This window comes from Drosophila nasuta, chromosome 2R (genome assembly GCF_023558535.2).
Source record: "Drosophila nasuta strain 15112-1781.00 chromosome 2R, ASM2355853v1, whole genome shotgun sequence".
In the NCBI taxonomy this organism is placed as follows: domain Eukaryota; kingdom Metazoa; phylum Arthropoda; class Insecta; order Diptera; family Drosophilidae; genus Drosophila; species Drosophila nasuta.
The window spans coordinates 20437033-20463471 of record NC_083456.1 but is presented as its reverse complement, the minus strand read 5'-3'; the positions used below and the strand labels follow the sequence as shown (position 1 = coordinate 20463471).

The following is a 26439-nucleotide window of genomic DNA, read 5'->3' as shown; positions in this document are numbered from 1 at the left end:
TAACATTTAAAATTGCGCCAAAAAATATCGTAAGGTGGCAACACTATTCAAAATAGTTATCAGTGATGCTTGCACGAAATCGGACATCTCTAAGAGTTATCGCGCCACCTCTCTCCTTTGCACGACGTATTCGCAAGTTGATCAGACAATTTTTTTTTCAAAGCTGGCATAATAAAAATACATTGAATAGTGGCATTTCTTGTTGCAATTATCAATTAAATCAAGTACAACTACTTACAAGTGTGAGATGAGCGAAACTATTAATACCGCGGCGCAGTTTCCGACGTTCGAGAAACCGACCGTGCAGTTCAACGAAAAGGGCTGGGGACCATGCGAGTTGCCGGACACGTTTAAGGATGTGCCATACCAGCCGTTTAGCAAGAACGATCGCCTTGGCAAGATCTGTGACTGGACTAGCACCTCCAACAATGATAAGAAGTATCAAAGTAAGTTATACACACTAATTTATTTGTCACATATGCCCAAAGTGAGGTTATGTTGTATATGTGCAATTTGTTTGTGTGTTTCGTGGCAGTCATAATGGAAACTAAATATTGTGTATTTTGTATTGCAGACAAGTATGCTTCTACCTTTGGTACTGGAAATCAATATGCCTACTACCACGAAGAAGACGAGACTACGTTCCATCTTGTGGACACGGCTCGCGTCCAGAAGCCGCCTCATCAACGCGGACGCTTCCGCAACATGCGCAACTCGCGTTCGGGACGTGGTCGCAATGCCCGCGGTGGCCTCAATACCCATGGCCATGGCATGACTACGCTGAGCAGCAAGAATGTAAAGGCACGCGATCCACGTCGTGGTGTTGGCAAGCGTTTTGGCAACCGTGGACCACCGCCAAAGATGCGCGAGTCCTCGGTCGCTGTGCGTGCCGACTGGGCTTCCATTGAGGAGATGGACTTTCCCCGTCTTATCAAGCTGTCGCTGCCGAATATCAAGGAAGGCGAAGATATTACCACTTGCGGCACCTTGGAGTACTATGACAAGACATACGATCGCATTAACGTGAAGAACGAGAAGCCGCTGCAGAAGATTGACCGCATTGTGCATACCGTAACCACCACCGATGATCCCGTCATTCGTCGTCTGTCCAAGACGGTGGGTAATGTGTTTGCCACTGACGCTATTTTGGCTACGATTATGTGCTCGACACGTTCGAACTACTCCTGGGACATTGTTATCGAGAAAGTTGGTAAGGCATTCAATTCAAAACAACTTGGGTAATTACTTTTCAAATATTATTTATTTGTAAAGAGTTACTAATAGTTCAATTATAAAATGACTATGAATTTGTATTAATTACTAATTTAATTTGCAGGCGATAAGATTTTCATGGACAAGCGCGATCATACTGAATTCGATTTGTTGACTGTGAACGAAACAAGCGTTGAGCCACCCACTGACGATGACAGCTCGTGCAATTCGCCCCGTAATCTGGCCATTGAAGCCACCTTCATCAACCACAACTTCAGTCAACAAGTGCTGAAGACTGGTGAGCAGGAGGCCAAGTATAAGTTTGAGGAAACCAACCCGTTCATCAGCGAGGATGAGGACATACAGGTGGCTAGCGTTGGATATCGTTACAAGAAATGGGAGCTGGGCAGCGATATTGTAAGTATAGGATTATAATACTTTATACATTTTTGTTAACCGGTCAAAATGAATTTATTGTAGGTTCTGGTGGCGAGGTGTGAACACGACGGTGTTCTGCAGACACCCAGTGGTGAGCCTCAATTCCTGTCCATCAAGGCATTGAACGAATGGGATTCAAAGCTGGCGAATGGTGTTGAATGGCGTCAAAAGCTGGACACTCAACGCGGTGCTGTGTTGGCCAACGAATTGAGAAACAACGCATGCAAGCTGGCCAAGTGGACGGTGCAAGCTGTGCTGGCTGGATCCGACCAGCTGAAACTAGGCTATGTATCGCGTATTAATCCCCGTGATCATTCACGTCACGTCATCTTGGGCACACAGCAGTTCAAGCCGCACGAGTTTGCCACACAGATCAATTTGAGCATGGACAACGCCTGGGGTATTCTGCGCTGCATCATTGATCTGGTAATGAAGCAGAAGGATGGCAAATACTTGATCATGAAGGATCCCAACAAGCCAATTATTCGCTTGTACGATATTCCCGACAATACGTTCGATTCGGATGATTCCGACGATGGCGAGGGTGATGATGGTGAAGGTTTCCAGCAAGTCTACAACTATGCAAACAACAGCAACAAGATTTAGATTATACTTTTAGATCTGTGCACTTTATAACGTTATACACACATACACGAAACACTCGTATAATCATAAAGAAAAAAGTAAAACCGGTTAAGCAATGCCAAAACACAGTTATACTATTAATTGTGACGCTTTTTATAATCAGTTGATTGTAAGTTGGCTTATTTTGCAAGTGCAACCTATTCCGAGTAAAGCACAGAATGGAAATAGATTTGTATATTTATTAACTTTTTGGAATCGTTAGGGAGTACATACAATCTAGGAAATATGTGCAGTTGATCAATATCACCTCTGGCATCGAACAACGACCGATTCATTTGCGGCGATAACATTCAGATCAGCATCCGGCAGCGCAAGCGATTAATACAGCTTCGACTAGCAGTAAAGTATGAGAGCGAGTTTAGTCTCTACGCAAACCTCACGGCGATCAATTCACGCAGTTTTCCAGACGATTATCAACTTTATTGCTATGCTGGCGGCATCGAGGCTGCAGCTACTCTCCATTGGATTGCTTGCAGCTATTAATATTGCGGGTAAACTTAGTTTGCGATTAGTTGCCGCTACAATTTAACAAGGGCTGCGATGCCTTATTACTCTCGATGTGCATTCTTTGCCCTCTAACCGGTTTAACCGGTTGCAGTAATTATGTAAAGTATTCATCCGCATTGATTGAACTACTGAATCTTTCTTATCTGGCCACTTGATCAGCTGCTGCGCAATTCAGCTATGGAAACTGCGAGGCAAAGGACACCAAGGAAAAAGGTCTCTGCATTCACATACGCGACTGTCCGTTCCTCGATGAGATTCTCAATATAACAAAGCCAACGGCTGCCCAGCGTCAGCTGTTGGGCGACAGTCAATGTGGCCTGGACAACACACGCCATAGCGGTCTAGTGCAGCGGATTCTAGTCTGTTGCCCTGACAGTAAACGTGGCACTGCGAACGCAGGTGCTGGCAGTGGTACCTCTGGGGATAGTCTATCTGGCGATGAGCCAGAGCCCGGCAACGTTCTGCCCAGCATTGGTAAATGCGGCATATTGTTTGCCAATCGCATCCTTGGAGGCACTAAGGCAAAGCTTTATGAATTTCCGTGGATGGCCTTGTTGAAATATAAAACGAAACGTAAGCTTGTGCAAGAGATATCCGTGATAATATAGCTAACCCTATTTCAATACCATAGAGAAAGATGAGTACACTTTTAATTGCGGTGGAGCATTGATCAACTCCCGCTATGTCTTAACAGCTGGCCACTGCTTGGCCAGCAACAAATTGGTTCAATATGGATTCGAGTTACACAGTGTCCGTTTGGGTGAGTGGGACACTAGCACAGCTCCCGACTGTGAAACCGAACTGAACAAGAAACAAACCTGTGCACCCTTGCACATCGACGTCCTAATTGAGAAGAAGATCCTGCATGATTTGTACATTCCTGATGCCATCGATCAAATGCATGACATTGCTCTGTTGCGGCTGAAGGATCTGGTAAGATTTACGGATTATGTGAAGCCCATTTGTCTACCGGTTGGAGATGATATTCGTAACAACAATTTCGTCGACTACGCAATGGACGTGGCTGGCTGGGGTGCCACTGAAGATGATAAGCCCAGCAACATAAAGCTGAAAATTACCGTGGATGTGTGGAATCTTAAACCTTGCCAGGACAAATATCGTACATATCAAATGCATATAAATGGCTCGCAATTATGCGCTGGGGGTAAGAACAATGTTGACACCTGTCGCGGTGATTCCGGTGGCCCACTCATGGTTCTCACCAATGTGGCCTCAGAGGAAGTTTTCTTTGTGGCCGGCATCACTTCATATGGACCTATACCCTGCGGTCTACCAGGTTGGCCGGGTGTCTATACGCGGGTTGGACATTATGTTGACTGGGTAATACACAATTTGGAGGCATAATCCAATTAACGATTTAATAAATAAAATTTGAGAATTTATTATTCATATATTGGTATTGGTATTAATTAGTTTCGTAGAGGGAAAGTGATCTGTGGCCAGATGGCTGATTTTGCTTTACTATTTTTAAAGAGTGGAATGCAAGGCTCCTAGATGAAAGTGGCTCGCGATGGGGCCATTCGCAATTATACTAGCGAATAAATTACAACATAAATAATAAATTAAAATTAGTATACATGAGTAACAGAAAATTGCGCAAATTTTTTGACATCTCTCGCCAACATAAACAATATATATATAATAGATATAAACAAAATTCACATACACTATTTTTGGCGGAAAGGTGATTATTTACACAAAAAAATGTTAAATATGTCATTTCTAAAGTACGGACATTCAACATTTGATAGGTAATGCGCACGAGCTTGGCTAATATATAAATATAATAAATAAATATGGTTATAAAGAACAATCGAATAATTTAAGCAAATGATCGTTTTTGATTCGATATATGTAGCTGATATAGCTGACTATTTTCGTAATTATATGATACTATTCGAGCTGAGAGCACTTCTTAAATATATTATAATGAAGTATGTTGGCCCTGCTTAAGGCTCAGTTTCGAGAGTTAGGCGGCGATAGTCTTGTGTTTTTCATAGGCACCACAACAAAGGCAAAGCTGATACAAAGCGTTGCTAATATTCACAGCATCAATCATACATCCTCGAGTTCAGCACGTGGGGCTGTGGCAACCGCCGCAACAGCTGGCTCAATATCCTTCGATCTTTGGAGTGCAGTCAACTCTTTCTGCAGTGTCTCCAAAACACCTTTGACTGCAATGCAGAAACCGCGACTGCATGGCAGTAGTGGAAATTCCGGCAATTCGTATAGCGTTTTATAATCCGCGGGCATATCTACAAAAATATAATTATTTGAATTAAAAGGTACAGCACAATATGCAAGCTCGTCCAACTAACTTTTTATGGATGTTATCTTCAATCGCTGCGCTTCAGCCGAGTACTCGGACCAAGATCGCATACGTCCATGCAAGTCTGCGCCAAACTTTTTGTAGTGCTCAATCAATTCCTTGCGAAATATGAATGGAGGATTCTGCAGTTGTTTGATCGTTGAATGGACAATTTTAATAATAGCCATTTCATTGTAGACACGCGAGTTCTCATTTCCCAATTGAGTGCCTGTATGTAATACCGTTTAATTTTGTGTTTTTTGAAATCATTTTATTTCAGCACTTACCACGTTGCTTCTCGTAGCCGGCTTCATTATAGTAGGGCTCATCTACCAGTATGAGTCCCTGTATGGAGACCAACACTTGGAGCATTGTGCTTTGTGGCGTCCATACCTCAGTATCGCGTCCTGACCATGTGCCTAGCAATGAGACGCAAACCTTGCCTTCCTCGTACAAATTCGGATTCAAACGTTCAGTGCAATAGCTTATGTAATGACAGGTGGGAGGACTTTTCGGATAATCGCTTCCCAATTGAAAGTCGAAGAAAAACAGAGCATTCTCATATGGAGTGCGCTTGGGTCCAACCATCATTACGGATATGAGATCCATACGATCCTCATAAGCACGCACAACCACACCTGGAGGTAGGGATGCGTGTAACATAGCATACTCCCGCTGAACGGCGCGCTGATACTGCGCCTTATTATTGGGCATTATCAAATTTCCAATGAAATGATGAGCTATCGGTGCATTGGGTACCACCTCGAAACAGTTATTGCTTGTTGAAAGCATGGCCTGCACTTGAGAAGGCGATGAGCAGGCCGACGGGCATTCCAACGGTGGCAGCGATTCAGAGAGAGCATTCAGATTCAATGACTGCTCCATAACCTGATCATCATCGTTGTTATCTGCTTGTGAATCCCGCTCCAAATACTCCTCAGCATCATCTACATCTGTAATCTGCTGTTCTTCAAGGTGTATGTAGTCTCGTTTCATGAATTTCTCGGCCATCGCATCTTGGCATTTGATCATTTGCTCTTTTATTAGGAAACAAAATACCTCACAGACGTCGGCATCGCGATTCGCAATCAACTCAATACTCGTTTCGGAAGACGATGTTAAACTTTGGTTATTACCATTATCTTCCGTGCAATCCTTGCAATCAGCCGAAGTTACATCACTTGAGCTGTTCTCGCCACGTGAATGAACACCCGAATCATCCTGAATAAAAGAGTCAGCTTAATAAGATATTTGTAAAAATATACAAAATTATGCTTACTGTTACGCAAAGGCACTTTTTGAGTGCTTTGCGTATGTTGGTGCGTGCAGTGCCCATCATCTCATTGTATTCGGCGCGGTACTTGGAAATCACCTCGGAGTAGGTCAATTGTGCCTCACTTTCGGTCAGATCGACGTTGGCGAGCAACATCGCCTGCTCTGCCGTATCCTCAACATTGATCCTCTCGCTACTGCTGTTTTTCTTGCATTGAACTTCATCGATTAGAGTCGAAGACTTTCGTTTATTAGGCGTAGATGTTGTCGTTGCTTGCCCAGACAGTGGGGGCTCTATTTGCACTGTCGTGTTTACGTCCATGGCGCACTCGTTGGTTTGAGCAATTTCCGGAAGAGCAGATGGAACAGTTTGGGGCGAAGTCTCTGTTGAAGATTCATAATCACGCTTTGGCTTATGCGCTAGAATTCCACAAAAGTAATCTTCGTGAAAGAAATCCGATTTAAGGTACTGGTCCAACTGCCGACAGTTTTTATACACGGCCAACAGATCATTGAGTATAACCGGCTTACGTGCAGCTGGTAGCACTTGAAATATCTTCTCCAGACGCTCGATAGCCTCTTTTGCGCGATCCATTCCCTTTATAATATACTCCTCCGCTTTAATCGTGTGACTGGGGTCGTTTGTGTGGCTATTTTCCGACTGTGTTTCCCAGGAATTATCAGAGTCATCTGAGTCATATGCATCCTGCGTATCGCTTTGGTGAATCTCGAAAAGATCTTGCGGATAACACATGGTTATATGACCTTTGGCCCACCAAACACGTACACGACCATCTGGAAAGTTATCAATCACTTGGCCAGCAGTCGAATTAAGATCTTCGCCAGTAAAATTTGACACTCTTATGACCATGGTGCCCGGTCGATACTGATAGTCGGCATGATCTTTTAAATCATATACGCTAAGCTCTTCCACCTCCTTGCATGATGGTCTACAAAAGTGGAACTTTCGATAATTTCACACAGAAGTATTTAGAAATTTTGGCAACTTACACGGGATTATCCAGGTTGCCATATATATTAAACCATTTAACTTTGGCAATACGCTCATCATGATCCACGGACTGTATAACACCATAATCAATCTGGGAGGGGCTGTAGTCATTCGCTTTGCTGACAAAGTCACCAGGAAAGAACTCATGATTGTCCAAGTGGTGTATGGGATACAGCTCGGTCGATGGTATACCCGTCTCAACCGATCCATCCTGCCACACAACCGTCAGTGAGCTGTACACAACCAAAGTTTCCACTACGATCTCATCGCCATCCTTGGGATCCGTTTCTTTTCTATGCAACGTAATTTTTTTTTACTTGGTCGCGATTTTTTTTTGCTAGGTCGACGCTTAAAAGTTCGTGTCACGATACGGGCTTGAAGAGGAGCGACTTCGGAATCCGAAATGGCATCCGCGACATCAGTTGAATCTGTTGTTGCTTGTGGTTGCTCCTCGTCGGTCTCCCAAATCTCATCCGTATTCGTTTTTTGTCTTCTTTCCAGCGGTGTTAGTTATTGTACTGAGCTTAGGCGGCGTATTACTAATTTCGTTATCGCCCAGTGATCGATTGAGTCGTTGGTTACTTGGTTTACCACTCAGCCGCCGGGCTTTATTCATGTGAGAAGTGCGAGAGCTGGATGCAGCAGAGGGCGAAGGCAATACCTCATGACCAACACCAGGAACAGAAGCAGAATCACGCTTTACCTGGTCACTTTGCTCGTATTGCTTATTTTCCTCAGCCTTTTGACGCTGATAGATGGACTGAAACAATTTAGCTAAGATACCAAACACATATTTAAAAATGTTACAATTGTAAGGTTTTGTAAATCATACCTTGCTCTTGCTCCCAAAGAGTGCATTTAACGAGCTTATCACATTGTGAATATTTGAGGTAGAATCGATCGTGAATTTGCAGGAGATAGGATTCATAGATGTTAAGACGTTTCACTTTGGCCAAGTCTGCACCAGTAATGCAGCTTTTCGGCTGCTTCATGGGATCCAAATCTTGCCCGTTCTCACAGTGTGGTGTAGCCTTAAAAGTCCAGGCTACATTAATACCCGTCGTCTTCACAGACTCCACAGTGTACTGCAATATAAATGGAATGATTTCAAGGCTAGATCCTAAAACGAATTGGAAACTATCTACAAACCAATGAGCGCCGTTTATAGTTGGTAGGCAAAGGCAAATCGGGCGTTAAATTGGTCACACGATCCAAAGGGGGCAGTCGTCCAATCACCACATTATTGGGATAATACACGCTGGGACTGAACACTTCACGCTCACACGTTCCATACGCATCCTTGAATTTGTGGAAGTCCGTTGAGGTGATTTCAAGCAGTGCCCCATAACTGGACCTATGATGAATATTAACGAGAATTGGAAATTAGTACAAGAGTTGGGTCATCGTTTGTTGCGGTTTGCTTACTCACCTCAGTACGACAGACTCATCCACGCCGACAGTGTAGCCAATCCAATTGCCCAGACAAACGGATACATCGCGCGACCATTCAGAAATGGGACGCAGTCGCTCCGAGGGCACGTTGCGGATGATATACTTGGTGCCCAGTACCTTGACATCTGCATGGACGTTCACGTCACGCACATAACCCGCCTGGCCAGACAAATGTTTCTCGCCAGGCAAACGGCGTCGCACGACGTCACCAGGCATTAGGGTGCGGTCGGCGAGGCCAATCTGGGGAAATTTAGTTGTTGAGCTGTTAGAATTCAAGTTGGAGTAGAACACGCATACGCACAAACACATATACACATAGTTAAGAAGACAACGAAAGCAAATAACACGTGTCAAGGCAAACTGCCGAAAACGCAAAACAGTTGTCAAAACATAAATAACAGTTTCTTACTGTTATTTACACACACACATACCCACATAAGTATGTGTCAATGTATAAGAATGTATGCATGTAAAGCTAAGCAGTGAGAGCATTACATAACCTCAACCCACTCACCGATTTTTCCGTTCGCACAGTCTCCTTGCCCTCCGGATAAAAGGCAACTCGAACCTCACCCTTGCCTAGCACATCGTTCACCTCCTCCTCTTCATCATCGGACGAATAGGATTCGGCAGTTCCAGTGACAATACCAAAACAAACCCGGCCTTTACGATCGATATGAAACACTTCATCCTCGAAGAAGAATTGAAACTCCCGATTTGTCGAGTTCTTCGCGGACGTTGTTCCACTGGTCGCCTTGCGATTACTGTGTTGCCGCACTTCAGCGGTTGATGGCGGTGGAGGTTGTGGTGACGTTGCTGCAGCGGCCTCTGCCAACTCTGTTGGTGGCGGTGGAGCCGGAGGAGAAGAGGGCGGAGGTGGCGGTGGAGAAGCCACAGCCTCCGATGGGGTGCCGCCGTTCTTGGCAGCACCCGCGACTTGACTCAGCATATTACCAATTGTGAACTGCATGTGGACAAATACAAAATTGCAGAATCCGAATTAATTATGTGCTTTTCAACTTAGTGTGTTATGTTTAGACACTATTCATTTTTGATTTTTTGTTTTGCAAGCTGCCTTTCTTTATTTACCATGTGCCGCTTGTCGGTAACAAATTGCTCTGCCTATTTATTTATATAGCTCTTACTTACTCCAAAGAATTAATAATATTTATTTACATTCGGCGCTATTCTCAGGGACTTTACACACTTATTTGTTATTCTACATTGACGTTATTCTCAACAAACTAAACTGTTTTACTTAAACTTTATTACAATTTTGCCAGCCTATTCTAAAAACTAAAAACAACAGAGCTGATTTCAGACTTTTTCTTAAATAAAGCTTTCTTAAAGCTGTTTTAGCTAACACCTGTGTCGGAGTGTGACCACAAGAACCAATTAATAAAAATATATCAAAGATACAAAATACCAAAATTCATAAAGCCCGTTTATTGGCACTTGGTAACACTTTATGAATGGCGCGTAATTTTAAGCAGCATGTTAAGTGCGAAGTAATTTTGATAAGCACTTTTGGTTTCTCTTCTACATTGTTAAAAGTATACTTTAATGATTATTTTAAAAAGAATATATCTTTTATATTTAGAAATTATTAAAAACTTGTATTGTATTGTATAAAATTGTTAATTTGTATCCATATTGTCGAAAAGAAAAAAAAAACACATAATTGGAAGGAACATTGCTAGTTATTAAAATTTTTTATAATACAAATTGTTATTTACCCACTTTATTTTTTTCTTTTTCCGCTGAGGCCAAATGAATTATCAAGTATTAAGATAACAAGAAACACTAAGCTGATGCACATCAGCAACAATATGAGTACTGTTGCAATTTTGCAAAATATGTTCATATTGGCGCAAAAAGTTAACCGTAAACTCTAGAATTTTAAAATAACTTATAAATGATTTTGTACTTACTGTTTTTGTTTTAAACACGTGCACTTGTGCAAATATAAGTATTTAAAATGAGATGTTTTCAAAAATTTCGCTTGCGTTCACAAAAATTTTTCATACAGTGTATACGTAAAGTAAAATAAAAGTATTATGATTATTATATTAAATGCAAATGATTTTTTATGGGGGGCTTGCTTTGTTTTAATAAAGGAATAATAAGAACGTATGTATATGATGTTTGATATTCTTCTTTCTTTTTGTTAACTGTATGTAGTTTTTACAAGCCATCTACGAAATCCAAAAATTCGGATTTTTGTAATATATACAAAATATAGAGATGATTTAAAAGTAGCAAAGTTATCTAACCCTTTTCCAATCTTGTTTATGTAAGAAGTACTAGATTGCTGGGTACTGATTTTAATTACAAAATATATTTCTAATATTGCAAATGATAGGTTACATATTGTCACATTTAACAACCATTGGTGGCGCATAGGGCGAATGACGCACTCCGAAGGAATAGGCATTTCCAGATCGACCAGGACGATGATACATCAAATTGTAATAATTGGGACCGGGGCCTACGCTATCTTTACGGATATTATGCAATGGACTCATGGAGTACTCAGGCGCTCGAACCAATCTGATATTCAGATCGCCCGCTCCATAAGCCGCCGGACCAGGTGAATCGGCCTTCTTACTCGTTTTTGTTTGAATACCCCTTAAAATAATTTCGTAGCAATTAAGAGCTTCAATTAGGTCGTATAACTCTGATAGTACTTACATGCTATACGCTGGGGCGGCGGTCTTTATGGACTTCACCTCATACTTATAAGCACTTGGACCGGGACCATATTTTTCGAAAGCATATTTATTCCGGGGTGCCATTGAGTATGCTGGCGCAGTGACTCCAGTGAAGATGTGCACATCATGTGCGCCAGGGCCAGGACCAACCCTTTTATCTAATATTTTGGTGAGGGGGGCAATTGTGTACTGCAAGCCACCTCCTTTTCCATAGCGGGTTAGTTTATCCACCAGATAGGCGCCTGGTCCTGGTCCAGCACCGGAACCCCTAACGTTTGTGCGAGTCCCAAACGAATACTGCGGCATTCGTTGTTTACGGGTGTCGTGTTTCTCGTACCCGACGGTTGTCGGCAACGCGTAAGCTCCAGGACCAGGACCTACTCAAAAATCAGATTATCAGCTACAGTTCGTAGGGACTAGCTAAAACCACATACCTAAAGGACGCGCCATGGCTTCAATATAATGTCTTGCAATACTAGAAAATATAAATTTTGAAACTCGTGCGAGTTGTTTTCCGAAAGATTTTGTCAACTACAATAAAAACCTTATATTACCCCTCATATTTTAAGGTATTTAATGACACAAAAATCTTGGCATATAATTTTAAAACAGCTCTGGGCTAGATATTGCACTGTAGAATTAATTCTAATCTAAACTTAAATAATACTTGTCGCAAATGCCACAACTAATATATAAATTAAACACGGTTTCGAGGATGTCACATAATCCAACAAACAAAGAAAATTCGAAAATGCGTTCCGCCAAACCAATGTAAAAGGAATCCATGAGCCAAGCTAGCAGCAATAATCGAATACCAATTATTATAACACCAGATAAAATTTTTATTACTACCTAACATCTCTTGACATAATCTTCTAATATTGCAAAACTACATATTATCACATCTAACAATCATGGGAGGGGCATAGGGTGAATGCCTGACACCAAACGAATAAGCACCGCCAGATCTTCCGGGGCGATAATACGACAAATCATAATAGTTAGAACCTGGACCCACGTTCTCCCCTCGCATATCACAGCGGGGTCTCATTGAATATTGCGGCGCACGGTTTAGCTTGATATTAATGTCGCCAGCGCCATACGCCGCTGGTCCAGGTGAATCGGCCTTCTTTAGCATCTTAGCTGAAATTCCCCTGTTAAAGTAACAAATTGTATTAGGACAACTTTTCTTCTATTGCAATCTTAAGACTCACATGCTGTAAGCTGGGGCTGCAGGTCTTATTGGATTGATCTCAAATTTGTAAGCACTTGGTCCGGGTCCATACTTCTTGAAACTGTAGTCGTTGCGTGGTGCCATGGAGTATTCCGGTGCCCTAACCCCCTTGAAGAACGGCTTTATGTGCACATCATGCGCTCCAGGTCCGGGACCAACTCTTTTGTCTGCATATCAAAGTGATTAGAAATGCACTTTGCTATAACTGGCAGCTTACCAATTATTTTTGTCATGGGAGCTATTGAGTATATTGGGGCGCCTCCTTTTCCATGGCGGGTGAGCTTGTCAACCTGATAGGCGCCTGGTCCTGGTCCGGGATCTGGGCCAAACAATGCGGTGCGTGCCCCAAAGGAATATTGAGGCAAACGCTGCTTACGGTTATCGTGTTTTTCATATCCGACAGTTGGCGGTAACGCGTAAGCGCCGGGACCAGGACCTATTAATAAGAAAATGAAAATTATTCATTAAGATTATTATATATGTATATATAACTTACCTAAAGGCATCCGCGCCATGTTTATTTTTCGGCTATTGCAATATTAGAAAACTGTAGAAATTTAGAAACTCTTTCGAGTTTTGGTCCGGATGGTTTAAAATGAATGAGGCATTATTATTTCCCAGGTCCCCTTAGATGTGTAGAGCTCGGGTGAAACTTAAGCCAAGGCCAAGTAAATTGTGGAAAATCACACACATAATAATATAATAGGCAAAAGAGATGTGTAGGTGGCAGATGGTGCTTGCTTTGGAGATGATTAGGTTACTATGCGAAGAATATTGCTTAAAATTATCCATGGTACTGTGATTACTCCAAGTCCATGGAGTTGTAGAGCTGTTTATAACGCGATCCACGACCACTGGACTGCATCAGCAGATCATTTTGATGCTCCCTTAAGCTCTGTACAGACAAATAAGAGTTAGTATTGAATGAGAATAATATAGTTGAGCTAAGCTCACTTTGGGATCGTATTTTTGATATAAGTAGACCAAAATTGGGCCATAGATAATGTTTAGAATGCCCACAATGCGCATGAGCCAGGCAAAGCCAAATGATTGCGCCAATTCGCCGCCAATCAAGGGAGCTAAGAGAGTTATACATTAATCACAGCTGTCGAGAACAGTGCAGAGTAGGATATCTTACCTAGACAGTAAGCAAGGCTAACTGATGTCTGTTGGATGGCATAGACTGTGCCGTAGCTGGACATAGAATTGTTGGTCTCTCCGCCTTCCTCTTGCGCTAATGTGGCATCCACAAATGTAGCCAGTAGTGGAACAAGTGCAGCATCAATGACACCAATGCCCAGGCCCAAAGCAAAGTGGGGCAATAGCAGCTGGGCAACTGTTGTGGCGCTGGGAATCTAGACACGAAGAATGACCCTAAGCACAGACAGAGACTAGATTTTGTACTTACCAGAATAGAGGCAATGCCCACTAGTAGCAGACTGATGCAGGAGATCTTCACTTGGCCATAGCGATAGGCGATGCTGCCAAAGAAATTGGTGCCCACAAAATAGCCCACAGAGTCTGGTATGAAGACCGTGCCCAGTTGCCACTTGTTCGGCTGCAGATACTGTATCAGCCAGATGGGCAAGCAGGGCTCCAGTATGGCCATTGTAGAGGTGGACATCCAGATGGCAATGACAATGGCCAAGATCATTTTGCATTCGAGCAGCGGTCGCCATTTGGTCTCCTGCTTGACAACAACGACCTCCGACTGCACAGAAAGATCCATGGTGAGCAGCTGCAGGCCAAGATTCAGAAAGATAACGGTCGACAATATGATGAAGGGCGCCGATTTTCCCACCAGATCATAAAGGATGCCACCAAAGGGATAGCCAAGAAGAACGCCCAGCGCAATACTGCCCAGTATGATGCCCATGACCTTGGAGCGACGTGCCTCCTCCGGATAGTGCTGGGCCACAAGACTCATGCCACAGACACCGATGCAGGCGGAGCCAACACCCTGGATGGCACGGGCCAGCAACAGGGTCCAATAAGACTCAGCGACGGCAAAAACTGCAGAGCAAGTGAAGCAATCATTAACGAAAAGGGATGTGCTAAAATTAACTGAGTTGAGAGTTGCGACATTTACCCAGCGAGGAGAGCAAGAGGAAGCAGGTGCCCACCATGATGGGCAAGCGGTAACCACACTTGCTTGACATATTGCCAACAATGGGATTGAAAATCAATTGAACCAACGCTTTCATGGCCAACAGCAGACCAATCGAGCCATTCTCGCTGGCCAAGCCAATATTGCTGTTGTTTTTGCTGTTGTGGCCATTGAAATTGCTGTTGACACTGCTGTGGTTAACTGCCTTTATGCTGTCGCTGACACCGAAGCTGTTGCTGTTGCTGGTGTTTGCGGCTGCGGCCGCTGTCGCTGTCGTATTAGTGCCAGTCGGTTGATTGCTGGGCATCGTTGTGGTCGTCGTCTGCAGCTGCAAGAGCGTGAAATTCACCATCGATTTGCCGGGTATGGGATGCTTGGTCATGTAGAATTGCTGCTGCTGCTGTGGCTCATCATTGCGATAAGTCATCTGATGCGACAGCGATGCGGACGGCGGCAATGTGCCTTCCTCGAGCCTAAACGGCTCATCCGAAAACCGATCCAAGCTGGCCAAATAATCAGGCAATATGGGGACTAAAACAACACATATTTAGGACACTGCTAACAACATCACATTAACGAGAATTACCTATCACGGTCAACAGCACATTGTCGAGCAGCAACGCGATGTAGACAATTAACGCAATGAGGCAACGATTCTCAACGCCTTGCGATGGCGGCGATGAGCTACGTCTGCCGGCGGCATTTAGTTGAGCACCAGCCACTTGACCACTTGTTACCTTCGTGTCCGACATGTCTGGACCAAACTAGGCTTATTAAGACGAAGTCGAACAACAACGCACACGCAACGCACCGAGGCTCTTGATTTCTACTCTGCCATATGGACGTAAAGAGGCGCGCCGCAAAATATGCTACACAAATCGACAAGTGCACACACACACGCACAGTCGAATGCAGCTATCGAACGAGGAGTTTTACGCCGCCGACCAACAGGTGGTGCTCCGTCAACGTGTTGGTGGCTATTGAAAGGCTGCCACCAGCCGCCGCGTCATTTTACTGACAGCGTGTGAAGCAAACGCACGAACCCGAACCCGAAGCCGAGCACAAAACCCGAATACGAACACAAGACGAAGTCCGTGTCAGTGTCCGAGTCCACAGTTGGATTCAACATGTGGCCGTTAAGCTGAGAGTTTGCAGTTCTTAACTCAGTATGGTTAACAATAAAAGTGAATTAGGTTGAATGCTAGCTATTATTGATGTCCTTAAGAATTTAACTCTTACTTAATTAGCTGCCTTAACATTACAGTTATTAAGCAACAATTGCTAGTCGTGCATACCCTGTTTGCTGATGTTGCTGTTGCGATGTCATGTTGCTACTTACCAGACTATTGTTACGCCTCTTCATTGTCTCCACACTCCTTCAGTCTCTCCTCGCTTGCTTCAGCCCTTGGGGCGCTTAAAGTTCATATGAGTCGAAGGCCTGCGTCCATGCCTGGTCCCTGATAAGCATGCTATAGATTTTTCAGACGCTCAAATCATTTTCCATTTCATTGCACTTTGCACCGTTTAACCGTTTAAATTTAGTCTCGAGAAAGCCGCCACCCAACGTCAATTTTGTATGATAGATTGCATCAATTGTTGCGCCGCAATTTGCAGAAAGTGGAGCAAAATTTTGAAGCGAAAATATGACCCACTTTTTTTTTTGTTTCTTTGCATTTCAATTTCATAATTGTTAAATAATTTTTGTATATAATTAAAAGCTGCATTTGATAATCTATTTGGCTAGCCAGCTGTTGGAGTGCGAACTTTTTTTATTCGTGCTTGGATTAGTCGTGGTTATTAAGATAATGTTCGATTGTACTAAGTGTACTATGATTATTGATAAGATAGGCGATGTGCGGGAAATAAATATTTAATCAGCGCCCATCTAGCCCAATTTGTTATTTTCGTCATCAAAGGGCCGGGTTTGGTTAATCAATTTAATCGATAATCAAGGCAAAGGGAATTTTACGTGCGAACGTGATTTGCATTATATTGAAGAACTTTCCAAAAGTGATAGCACATACTCGTATTGTTTTGGGGGCAAGTTTCAATGGGATTATAAATTCCCAGCTGGATAGTGTATTAATAGTTCGTAATCTTTAAGCCACTTAATTGCAGACTGGTTATCCCCTCATTAACTTCCGTAGAACACGCTGTTCAGATTACGTGCGAAATAAACACTTGGCTGGTGGTTTCAAAGTGTCGTTCGTCAGTTTAACAACTGCTCTCTAGGGGATCGGTCAAGCCATGTTCAGTTGCCGCAGCTATTTGCTGCTCCTCAGCTCGCTGCTGATAGCCACAATCGGTAAGTGGTTGCCAATTGTAGCTGTCATAAAGCACACCTGTTGATTGATAGTATATTATATATTTGACCAGGTGGCCAGGCTGAGAATATACCCTGTAACTTGCAGGATGCCGAGTATGGCAAGGTGTGTGTTTGCACAGCGGATTACTGCGACTATTTGGAGAATCCCACGCTGAGCGAGGACAGCGAATTCGCTTTGATCTCCAGCACACAGGAAGGATTGCGTTTTGAGCTGAGCAAAGGCAACTTTGGTGCTAGCGAGAAGCATGTCGTCGACGACTACGAAGAGCCAGTTGTCGAAGTGCCAAATGAAGCCAGCAATGCCACCATTTTCTCCCGCCTTTACGATGCAGCTTTGGCTGCCATGCGCCCACAATCCGAGCGAGCCACGCCGAGCACAACGCGCTCGGTGACTCTTCGCCTGAATCGCACCACGACATTCCAGAGGATTGAGGGTTTCGGTGGCAGCTTCACTGGTGCTGTGTCCTATTTGCTGGAGAACTATGAGGCACAGGAAATACAGGATCATCTCTACAAGTCCTATTACGGTGCTGATGGCCTGGGATTCAATTTGATGCGCGTCGCCATGGGCGGTTGTGATTTTGATTTGGAGGCTTGGTCTTACAATGAGTATCCCGAGAACGATACCAGCTTGACCAACATGACTAAGCTAGACGATCGCGATGTGATTCGTGTGGAGCAGATTAAACGCCTGCGAGACATTTCCGGTGTGGAGAACCTGAAGATCAAAGGAGCCGCCTGGAGTTCGCCACCATGGATGAAGACGAACAACAAGTGGACGGGCTTTGGTCGCCTCAAGCGTGAGTACTATCAGACCTGGGCAGATTTTCATCTGAAGTGGGTGGACTTGATGGAGGAAAATGGGCTACCCATTTGGGCCATTTCCACGGGCAACGAGCCCTTGAACGGTATCTTCTTTATGCCATTCGTGAAGTTCATGAGTCTGGGCTGGACACCGCCGACACAGGCAATCTGGCTGGCTGATCATCTGGGACCCACGATGCGTAACTCCAAGTACAAGGATATTGTGCTGTTCAGCAACGATGATCAGCGCTACACTAGTCCATACTGGTTCAAATGGGTAAGCGAGTGTTGATTGATTAGTCCGATGACATCACTAATTCAATTAAATTGCAGATGAATCGCACACGCCCAAATAGTTTGGATTATCTGGATGGCGTATCGCTGCATTGGTATTGGGATGAGATATTCGGCAGCACTTTCGCCGATAAGACCAATGAGTATTTTCCCAATAAGCTACACATAATCTCGGAATCGTGCATTGGCGATAAGCCCTGGCAGCAGGCTAGACCTCTCCTTGGCAGCTGGGCGCGTGCCGAGAAGTATGCGCGCTCTTACTTATCGCATCTGAAGGATGGTTTCCATGCCTGGATCGACTGGAACATCATCTTGGATGAGGAGGGCGGTCCCAACTATGTGAACAACACAGTCGATGCTCCTGTGGTTGCCAACACAACAAGTATGCAAACCTTTTATTTATTTTTAATTGATTTAATACATGTTATTATTTTACTGCAGCCTACACTGAGTTCTACAAGCAACCCATGTTCTACATCATTGGCCACTTCTCCAAGCTGGTGCCCGAGGGCTCTTTGCGCATCGAGGCAATTGCCAGCAATGTTAACCTCGATACAGTTGCCTTCTTGCGTCCTGACAATAAAATTGCTGCCGTGCTCTTTAATAGTGGACGGGCTGCTCTCGATATTGTTGTCGTGGATACAATTCGTGGCAATGTCACGCTCAATGTGCCAGCCAAGTCCATACACACAATACTCTACAACTGAAAGTCCAGTCACATTTTGTTTGTATTACTTTATTATAGATATTGTACCAAGATAATTTGAAGTATAAAGCGATTTTTCAAGGAAAGATAATAGAAAAGAATTTCTTTTATTGAATACACACAAATAATTTTAATCATAACTGAACAAAAATGAATGGAAATATTGTGTACTCACAGATAAAGTCACTTGAGTGCTTGTACTACGCTTTACTTATTTAGTGATGATTGATTTTAGTATACTTTTGATTAATACCAGTAGAAATGTGGTTAAACATATTAGTCAATTTTGCATTTAAAAATAAATATAGTAAAATAAAAAAAAATAATAAAAATATGATTGTTTAATAACTAAATATTTCAATACAAGTTATCAACGCGTATGAGCAATTTTTGCAACTGTGAAGAAAAACCGCGTAAAGCTTTTTATGCTTGCATCGTACGATTCGAAAAAAGTACTAAAACAGCTTTTAAGCTTACTCTTTACTTTCGAAGAGAGTCTTGTCCTATGCACATAATGAATGTATTGTTTACCTAAAGAGAGTACTTTCGCCAAAGAGAGAGAGAGAGAGAGCGAGTGTTTACGCTAATGCAAGCAACTCTCATGCATTGAAGATGGTTTCATGAGTTAAAAGAGGATCGACTATCGACTCTTATAAAAGTTGCTGACGCTGCCGTTTGCATAATGTTTACTTAAGATTGCCAAATTCGTCAGCGGCGTCGCAGTCGGCGTCGTCGAACGTTTAGTTGTGGCTGCTTTATCAAATCAACAGCTGGCCTGGGTCAAGTGGCAAAACAAATACTCAAAAACAAATAAACAAACTTGAGCGAAATTCGTTTAAGGTTCATTAGAGCGGCGTTTACGACTTGTCTCTCAGTTGCTCATCCGCATTCGAAGCGTGCGTTTCGCATTGCACTTGTGATTTTATGAAATAGAGAGTGAGAGTGAAAGAGAGAGTGAAATGAAAGTGTTTTCATTTTGCCTGTACTTGGTGTACGCACTGTGGGCATCGCATGACGGTAAGTGGATTATGGTTATCGGTTTTGTTCAGCTTGTTGCGTCTTATCTATTAATCTACCTGCTTTTTGCAGCTGTTACCGCCTTGTCGACGGATTGCCAGCTGCGTGAAACGAAACATGGCAGCGTTTGTGTCTGTAACAGCAGCCACTGTGACTACCTCGAGCAACCTGCACTAAATGACAGCAATCAATTGGTGGTGATTAGCTCCAGCAAGGTGAGCTACACTAGATCATACTCTGTTATACGAATATAGAATGTAAACAATTTATTTTGCAGAATGGACTACGTTTCAAGCGAACTGATGGCAGTTTTTTGCAGCGAAGCATACTGGAAGTTCAGGATCGTCAATTCATCGATGAGAACTTTGTGGCCGATGCGATTGTCGTCGAAGATAATCGCGCTTGGTTGCAGTTTTCGAAAATCCCGCAACAGTTCGGTAAATTAAACTTTTCATCACTTTGCGCCATTTTATAACACTGGTCTTTACAGTTTTAAATGCACGCATTAAGACTGTGCAGCTAACGGTCAAACGTGAGCAGCGTTATCAGAAGATCACCAATTTTGGAGGCGCTTTCACAGGCAGCGTCTCCCACATTCTGCAGCAGCTGCCAACAGAGCTGCAAGATCACATCTACAGGTAATAAACAGAGCATACTTTAGTATACTATAATATTATTACTAAATATATCCGACAGATCATATTTCCATGAGGAGGGCATTGCCTACAATTCGATACGCATGTCAATTGGTGGCTCTGACTTTGACCTTCAACCTTGGGCGTACAACGAGCAGCCGCGCAATGATCCTCAGTTGAGCAACTTTACAACATTGGACCCCAGGGATCTGCAGAAAATCGAGCAACTTCAGCGTCTGAAGAGTGTCGCTGAGTTGAAGGAGCTACAAATAATGGCAGCCGCTTGGAGTGCGCCCACTTGGATGAAGAGCAACAAACGCTGGACGGGATTTGGCCAACTGAAGCCAGAATACTATCAAGCTTGGGCGCAATATCACTTGAGGCAAGTGATGGCTATTTTTGTGTGTTGTACTGCAAATTAATATAAGCACTCTTTCGTTTTGGCAGATTCCTCGAGCTAATGCAGTCTAAAAATATGCCCGTCTGGGCCATATCCACTGGCAATGAGCCGTTAAACGGCGTCATTGGTTTCTTTTTCGTGCATTTCATGAGCATGGGTTGGACGCCGTGGCAGCAGGTGAACACCACTCGATCATTACATCATCTCACTCTTAATACGTTACCAACTATAATATCTTCTAGGCCATTTGGTTGAGCGATCATCTGGGACCCACTATTAGAAACTCCTCGCAGCGACATGTGCTCATCTTTGGCAACGACGATCAGCGCTACACTTATCCCTCGTGGTTCCGCAAGGTGAGCAAAGAGATTCCCCTTTCTGTAGTACATTCTAAATCTCTTTTTCTCTCTTTTATAGATGCGTGCCTCGCGTAGCAATGCTCTGGATTATCTCGATGGCCTCGCTGTGCATTGGTATTGGGATGAGATCTTTGGTCCCCAGCTCATTGATGAGGCGCATGCAGAAATGCCAAATAAATTGATGTTGAACACAGAGTCCTGCATCGGCGACAAACCCTGGCAGACCCATGGCCCCGAGCTAGGCAGCTGGGGGCGTGGCGAGAGCTATATGCGCGCCTATATGCAGGATCTGCAGCACAACATCAATGGTTGGCTGGACTGGAATCTGGTGCTCGACGAAAAGGGAGGACCCAATTATATACACAACTATGTAGACTCACCGGTGATTGTGAATACAACGAATCGCGCAGAGTTCTATAAGCAACCCATTTACTATGCCATCGGACACTTTAGCAAGTTTGTGCCGGCGCAATCGGTGCGCATTGAGACGAAGACCAATGAGACCGATGCGTTTGCGCAGCTGAATGTTGTGGGCTTCCAGCGACCGGATAACAGCATCGCCTTGATCCTGTACAACGGGTAAGTGGCACGCGTGCTGCACTCGTCTCAAGTGGCTGCGCATCCTGCAGCTGTAGCTGAAGGTGCAACATTCGCGCTAAGTGGTCTCTCCTCTTAAGTTGTGTTAATGCCTTCTTGTTCCTTTTACAGGGAGAACTTGCCTGTGGATGTGGCTCTGGATGACAGCCAACGTGGCAAATTTAAATTGCGTTTGCCAGCGCGATCCTGGCACACAGTTATCTATAAATGAAGAAAGTAGAGAATAGCTATTTTAGGCATACTTATGAATAGTATAAACGGGATTTCTACAGCTCTAATAGAAAGCCGACACTCAATATGTAAAGAGACATCTTAGTCTATTGGGATATTTCGTGTGCATATACGAAATAGTTGAAGTGGAATAGATTTATTCAGAATGTATCTGACAACAGTACTCAGGCTGCAAGTTTCATTTCTTCACTTATAATCTTATTGATAGAGATGAAATTAAAATTAAAGAAATACATTTATTGCTAAGTTGATTGCTCGAATATAATACAAATTCTTTTAGTTTGAATATTTGACTGCTTTGCTACATAAAATAATATTTCAATTCAATATATTACTTTTATGAAATTTGTATATTAAGATTTCTGCCATTATGATGTTGTATCAAATCTCTTTGCTACTTTAAAATTGTTAAAATAAGCAAGGTTTTCATGCACTCCAATAAATATTGCCTATATAATCTATGCATTGAAAGTAAAAGATCTAAAAAGATGATTCTTTTTTTGTGTGTTGAAGAAAACTATTATAATTTATAAGTATTTCTGATAGACAAAAAGGAAATACACTAATATTCGATATTCTCTGATAGGATACAATAGGCACTCTGCTAAAGTCCAGCTGCTGCTCCAAGGATAAATTAGACAAGACAAGAGACAACAAGATTTTATCTCTTTACCGACAAAAACCCCAATTGTGTTTCGTGTCATGCCAAGACCGAGACTGCAAGAATTTTCTGTAGATCGTTAGATGAATCGTCTTGTAGAATGCTTCTTGCATTGAGTCTGGTGTACGCGCCCTCTTAGCGCAACGCGTAATTTCCCTAACGCCTACTTTTCTCGAACATGTGCAATTTTGTGTATCAATTGTCATTTGTTTTGTGAGTGTTGTACAAGAAAGTTGATTTTTTCCTGCGCGTCTTTTATAAAACAATAAGAGGTAAGTTGTTAATATTATTAAACTACTATTCTAATCTGATTTAAATTAAAAAATATATTTGTATTTGTTTTTATATTTACAGTTTTGAGGACCACGAAAGAGCTACGTTGGATGATAAAAATAGAAACTACAAGGCATTGTTCAGGGCGAAGAATATTGAAAACGGCGAAATAAATTAATTTTTTCTTTTAGCTATTATATTATTTAGTTATAAGTAAAACTGTTTAGATAATATTATATATAAATTTAAGTACTCATTGTATTAGTTTTAATAAATTTAATTTCAAGTATAATAAACATTTTATTTACTGCATATATTTTTGAGCGTATTTTTATTTTGCATATTCCGAACTACGCACTAGAATCTAAGCACAGATTTTCGGCAAGAGCTGCACCGCATATTTTCTACAAGAAACGTCGAGTACAAATTCTGCCAGCGCAACCGAGGGAAATTTAAATTTCCCTTTGGCAAGAATTTATACTCGACGAGTCTTGTAGATAATCAGTTCCGCATATACGGCAAAACGAAGTAGGTAAGTCTTTTCGCATCTTGTGTCTACACATGACGGGACTGGAAGAAAACTTGTATATTGTCTACGAATAAAACACAATCGGGACATAACGAAAGGCAATTAATGTCCCCGCGCGTTTCCGCTCTCGCCGCAGTCCGCACAGGATGCGGATAACTCATAGAATACAACGGACTCTGGAGATTTGTCCATGCGCAACGACTAAGCAAAGACAACGGAAATTTGTTGAAGCTGCTCAATTTGCCGTAACACGTCTGTTTACAATGAAATTTCATTTGGCGTGGAGTGTCTGCCACGCCTCCACCACCGCCTCCGCCCCCGCTCGCATCTCAGTTCTTGTAGCGTTCCGGAATTTGTGGATCAAGTTGAGTGACAACTGGCAGTGAAGCGGCGACAACGAGCAACCAAAAAAGAGATCTTTGTATTTCAAATAGTTTTCGTAGTTTTTCATAAGTTTTAGTTTTTCTCTGCTTTGCTCTATAAATATGATTGTCAATTGAGCGCACAGTGAATGCATTTGATGCAACTGCAACTGCCACAGGCTGTGGCGCGTTTTATGTGCAACTATAAATTTCAAAAAAACATGAAACGTTTGAACGTTTCTTCTGCTGTTTGGATATTAGATGTTTAGCAATAGTTTTAAACAAATAAAGTGTCTCTCAAATATGATGGAAATAAAGATGGAGAGGCGACTGTGTGGCATGCCACAAATATATTCCACATTTATATTCACATCCATATGCATTATGGGAATGCATTTAGATGTTGCAGTGGCAAGTGGCAACTGTTCTCAAGTGCTTACAACAAAATACACTTATCAGCCTTGAGCGTGTCAATTACTTGCGGCACCCACGCCCCCTCCTCCAGTTCCTCCCCTTCTCCTTCTCCTTCGAGTTGCTTCTCCTGCTGTGCTGCCCTATTCATTCTTTTTGTGTGTGGATGCTGCGGGAAAGTGTTGAGTGCTTGTTGTTGTAGTTGGGCATGTTTGTAGTGCATAAAGTTAATGAGGCTCATTATGAATATAGCCAGCGATATGTTGCTGTCAGTGGCAGTAAGGGATTCTTCTCTCTCACACACACACACACACAGCTATTCTGTCAGCAGAAGATCAAAGCAGCAGCAGTGCAGAGACATGCCCATAATGTGTTATGAGTTATTTGGAGGCTGGCAGAAACCCCAACCACATATCCAACATACAAGTATTCAACATATCCACATCCAGCTAGTTGATCCGCTTCCTGGCAACAACGCGTCACGTGCTTGTCAACAGCTGACAGCGCCATGTCAGAGCAATTTGCTTGCCTCAAAGAAGGTGCCTTCAACTACCCGTCCTCCTCTTTCCACTCCTCCTTCTGCAGCGTCTCCTACAAATGACATCTCCCCTGACGACCACTCAAATTGAATTCTCAAAACAGACGCTGACTGGATACTATTTAGTGTCGGATTTATTTCAAGCATAAAACGGCGATCACATTTCAGACTTGCCGCTGCCACTCTCCCTCCCTCTCCCTTCTTATTCATCTCTTAACAAATGAACAAATGGGGGTTGCACTTGAGTGGCCCTCGGGAGCAAGGCGCCGGATGTAATGTTGCCAACTCTGAGCCTCCCTCCGTTAACTATAAGTAGGATATAAATAATCAACAGTAGCAACTTTTCATAAATGCAAATTCAAATATTTTGTATACTTTATTAAATTTGAATTTTAATATAGAAAATATTGTATTCAATACTAAACTCAATCAGTATTCTTCTAATGTTCGCTCGCTGTATAAAACTGGTTTCATATGAGTTTCTTCTAATACAAGTACTTCTACTATATATCGAAAGTAAGAACTTACTTAGCATTCAAAATTCTTGATAAAACTGGTAAAAACAAAGGCTAACTAAAATAAAATTATAATTAATTTAACGATCTCTTGGCTTCGAAAGAGAATCTGAGTTATTTGAGCTACTTCTAAGCAACAATAACAAAATAAACATCTTAGTATATAATTATAAAGTTCGTAAAAGTATCTTCAATCTTAACGATATTCAGATTTGAGAAACTAACAAGCGCCAAAGAGGGAAAAATTATTAAAGACTTTAGATGTCCCTTTTTTGAAAAATATTTCAGTATAGCTGATAATTAAACTAAATGAATATAATTGAAATGTAAATTGACTGTTGTATCGAAAAATTCTTAAATGTACATATTAGATATATAGTTATTTAATCACTATAGTTAAATACCTTTTGTGAATAATTGTAATTATACTTATTCCTAGCCAAAGGCCAAAGCTGCCAGCGTTAGTAAATTTAACCTATGCCTTTAATAAATAAATAAATATTTTAAAATAATGTCGCTTGCGTTTTTTTTATAGCGCTTCATGGCCCCTTGAAAATTTAGCTTAGAAGAAGTTACTTCTTAAAAATTTACATTTCTTGCTTTCTTGAATGTAAATTATAACATATTTCTCTCAGTGTACATACACACTTCCATATAGACATTCAGCTTTATATTGGCTATGCAGTTTTGTACAATTATTGGCTCGTATTTTCCCATCAGCAAACGCATATCAACGAGATAAGATAGTTAAATAGCTGGAACGATTGAGTGCGTATTATATAGGCCAATAGGCTGGCTGGCTGGGTCATGTCAAGCCCTGTGCTGGGCTGGTCGAGTCATAAGCGCCACATCCAGCGATAAG

General features: G+C 42.4%; 8 protein-coding genes across 8 annotated transcripts; 4 read left to right on the top strand and 4 right to left on the bottom strand.

The window, feature by feature from the left end:
- Positions 1 to 99: 99 nt before the first annotated feature.
- On the top strand, positions 100 to 2460 carry LOC132787732 (eukaryotic translation initiation factor 3 subunit D-1). Its single transcript, XM_060795015.1, has 4 exons — positions 100 to 446; positions 575 to 1210; positions 1337 to 1629; positions 1693 to 2460. Exons 1-4 carry the CDS (start codon positions 248 to 250, stop codon positions 2254 to 2256), a joined length of 1692 nt encoding a protein of 563 aa, XP_060650998.1. The 5' UTR covers positions 100 to 247; the 3' UTR covers positions 2257 to 2460.
- Positions 2461 to 2640: 180 nt separating this feature from the next.
- Positions 2641 to 4374, top strand: LOC132787733 (spaetzle-processing enzyme-like). The gene is made up of 3 exons (XM_060795016.1): positions 2641 to 2786; positions 2962 to 3375; positions 3434 to 4374. Exons 1-3 carry the CDS (start codon positions 2642 to 2644, stop codon positions 4165 to 4167), a joined length of 1293 nt encoding a protein of 430 aa, XP_060650999.1. The 5' UTR covers position 2641; the 3' UTR covers positions 4168 to 4374.
- A 283-nt stretch (positions 4375 to 4657) lies between these two features.
- Positions 4658 to 10203, bottom strand: LOC132785142 ((E3-independent) E2 ubiquitin-conjugating enzyme UBE2O). Its single transcript, XM_060791135.1, has 11 exons — positions 9957 to 10203; positions 9382 to 9831; positions 8845 to 9107; positions 8565 to 8769; positions 8248 to 8500; positions 7888 to 8189; positions 7415 to 7722; positions 6411 to 7353; positions 5419 to 6352; positions 5142 to 5360; positions 4658 to 5078 (listed from the first exon to the last, which is right to left on the bottom strand). The coding sequence occupies exons 1-11, from the start codon at positions 9957 to 9959 to the stop codon at positions 4879 to 4881; spliced, it is 4080 nt and encodes a 1359-aa protein (XP_060647118.1). The 5' UTR covers positions 9960 to 10203; the 3' UTR covers positions 4658 to 4878.
- A 980-nt stretch (positions 10204 to 11183) lies between these two features.
- On the bottom strand, positions 11184 to 12169 carry LOC132786153 (ciliary microtubule associated protein 1B-like). The gene is made up of 3 exons (XM_060792597.1): positions 12013 to 12169; positions 11559 to 11955; positions 11184 to 11495 (listed from the first exon to the last, which is right to left on the bottom strand). The coding sequence occupies exons 1-3, from the start codon at positions 12026 to 12028 to the stop codon at positions 11231 to 11233; spliced, it is 678 nt and encodes a 225-aa protein (XP_060648580.1). The 5' UTR covers positions 12029 to 12169; the 3' UTR covers positions 11184 to 11230.
- A 227-nt stretch (positions 12170 to 12396) lies between these two features.
- LOC132786152 (ciliary microtubule associated protein 1B) lies at positions 12397 to 13464 on the bottom strand. Its single transcript, XM_060792595.1, has 4 exons — positions 13309 to 13464; positions 13030 to 13248; positions 12793 to 12979; positions 12397 to 12732 (listed from the first exon to the last, which is right to left on the bottom strand). The coding sequence occupies exons 1-4, from the start codon at positions 13325 to 13327 to the stop codon at positions 12468 to 12470; spliced, it is 690 nt and encodes a 229-aa protein (XP_060648578.1). The 5' UTR covers positions 13328 to 13464; the 3' UTR covers positions 12397 to 12467.
- Positions 13465 to 13562: 98 nt separating this feature from the next.
- On the bottom strand, positions 13563 to 15886 carry LOC132786151 (synaptic vesicular amine transporter). The gene is made up of 6 exons (XM_060792594.1): positions 15506 to 15886; positions 14902 to 15450; positions 14221 to 14825; positions 13951 to 14167; positions 13767 to 13891; positions 13563 to 13707 (listed from the first exon to the last, which is right to left on the bottom strand). Exons 1-6 carry the CDS (start codon positions 15669 to 15671, stop codon positions 13615 to 13617), a joined length of 1755 nt encoding a protein of 584 aa, XP_060648577.1. The 5' UTR covers positions 15672 to 15886; the 3' UTR covers positions 13563 to 13614.
- Positions 15887 to 17137: 1251 nt separating this feature from the next.
- On the top strand, positions 17138 to 19150 carry LOC132786886 (lysosomal acid glucosylceramidase). Its single transcript, XM_060793597.1, has 4 exons — positions 17138 to 17224; positions 17296 to 18326; positions 18383 to 18725; positions 18785 to 19150. Exons 1-4 carry the CDS (start codon positions 17167 to 17169, stop codon positions 19048 to 19050), a joined length of 1698 nt encoding a protein of 565 aa, XP_060649580.1. The 5' UTR covers positions 17138 to 17166; the 3' UTR covers positions 19051 to 19150.
- A 759-nt stretch (positions 19151 to 19909) lies between these two features.
- LOC132786941 (lysosomal acid glucosylceramidase) lies at positions 19910 to 22578 on the top strand. The gene is made up of 9 exons (XM_060793720.1): positions 19910 to 20066; positions 20139 to 20281; positions 20344 to 20503; positions 20557 to 20704; positions 20763 to 21083; positions 21149 to 21278; positions 21344 to 21457; positions 21519 to 22039; positions 22169 to 22578. The coding sequence occupies exons 1-9, from the start codon at positions 20009 to 20011 to the stop codon at positions 22266 to 22268; spliced, it is 1695 nt and encodes a 564-aa protein (XP_060649703.1). The 5' UTR covers positions 19910 to 20008; the 3' UTR covers positions 22269 to 22578.
- Positions 22579 to 26439: the final 3861 nt, after the last annotated feature.

Excerpts from the sequence above, each read along its gene's own strand:
- LOC132786151 (XM_060792594.1), bottom strand. The coding sequence starts at position 15,671 with ATGTCGGACACGAAGGTAACAAGTGGTCAAGTGGCTGGTGCTCAACTA. Across the intron at positions 14,826-14,901 it reads CCTCTTGCTCTCCTCGCTGG|TTTTTGCCGTCGCTGAGTCT; the intron begins GTAAATGTCGCA and ends CTTGCTCTGCAG. Across the intron at positions 14,168-14,220 it reads TGGGCATTGCCTCTATTCTG|ATTCCCAGCGCCACAACAGT; the intron begins GTAAGTACAAAA and ends CTTCGTGTCTAG.
- LOC132787732 (XM_060795015.1), top strand. The coding sequence starts at position 248 with ATGAGCGAAACTATTAATACCGCGGCGCAGTTTCCGACGTTCGAGAAA. Across the intron at positions 447-574 it reads CAATGATAAGAAGTATCAAA|ACAAGTATGCTTCTACCTTT; the intron begins GTAAGTTATACA and ends TTTGTATTGCAG. Across the intron at positions 1,630-1,692 it reads GGGAGCTGGGCAGCGATATT|GTTCTGGTGGCGAGGTGTGA; the intron begins GTAAGTATAGGA and ends AATTTATTGTAG.
- LOC132786941 (XM_060793720.1), top strand. The coding sequence starts at position 20,009 with ATGAAAGTGTTTTCATTTTGCCTGTACTTGGTGTACGCACTGTGGGCA. Across the intron at positions 21,084-21,148 it reads TGGGCGCAATATCACTTGAG|ATTCCTCGAGCTAATGCAGT; the intron begins GCAAGTGATGGC and ends TCGTTTTGGCAG. Across the intron at positions 21,279-21,343 it reads GTTGGACGCCGTGGCAGCAG|GCCATTTGGTTGAGCGATCA; the intron begins GTGAACACCACT and ends AATATCTTCTAG.
- LOC132785142 (XM_060791135.1), bottom strand. Across the intron at positions 7,723-7,887 it reads AGACAAAAAACGAATACGGA|ATTACGTTGCATAGAAAAGA; the intron begins TGAGATTTGGGA and ends AAGTAAAAAAAA. Across the intron at positions 6,353-6,410 it reads AAAAGTGCCTTTGCGTAACA|GATGATTCGGGTGTTCATTC; the intron begins GTAAGCATAATT and ends TCTTTTATTCAG.
- LOC132786153 (XM_060792597.1), bottom strand. Across the intron at positions 11,496-11,558 it reads GCCGCCCCAGCGTATAGCAT|GGGTATTCAAACAAAAACGA; the intron begins GTAAGTACTATC and ends AATTATTTTAAG.
- LOC132786886 (XM_060793597.1), top strand. The coding sequence starts at position 17,167 with ATGTTCAGTTGCCGCAGCTATTTGCTGCTCCTCAGCTCGCTGCTGATA. Across the intron at positions 17,225-17,295 it reads GCTGCTGATAGCCACAATCG|GTGGCCAGGCTGAGAATATA; the intron begins GTAAGTGGTTGC and ends ATATTTGACCAG. Across the intron at positions 18,327-18,382 it reads GTCCATACTGGTTCAAATGG|ATGAATCGCACACGCCCAAA; the intron begins GTAAGCGAGTGT and ends ATTAAATTGCAG.
- LOC132786152 (XM_060792595.1), bottom strand. Across the intron at positions 12,980-13,029 it reads TCCCATGACAAAAATAATTG|ACAAAAGAGTTGGTCCCGGA; the intron begins GTAAGCTGCCAG and ends TTTGATATGCAG. Across the intron at positions 12,733-12,792 it reads GCAGCCCCAGCTTACAGCAT|GGGAATTTCAGCTAAGATGC; the intron begins GTGAGTCTTAAG and ends TTACTTTAACAG.
- LOC132787733 (XM_060795016.1), top strand. The coding sequence starts at position 2,642 with ATGAGAGCGAGTTTAGTCTCTACGCAAACCTCACGGCGATCAATTCAC. Across the intron at positions 2,787-2,961 it reads TGCAGCTATTAATATTGCGG|CTGCTGCGCAATTCAGCTAT; the intron begins GTAAACTTAGTT and ends CCACTTGATCAG. Across the intron at positions 3,376-3,433 it reads GTTGAAATATAAAACGAAAC|AGAAAGATGAGTACACTTTT; the intron begins GTAAGCTTGTGC and ends TCAATACCATAG.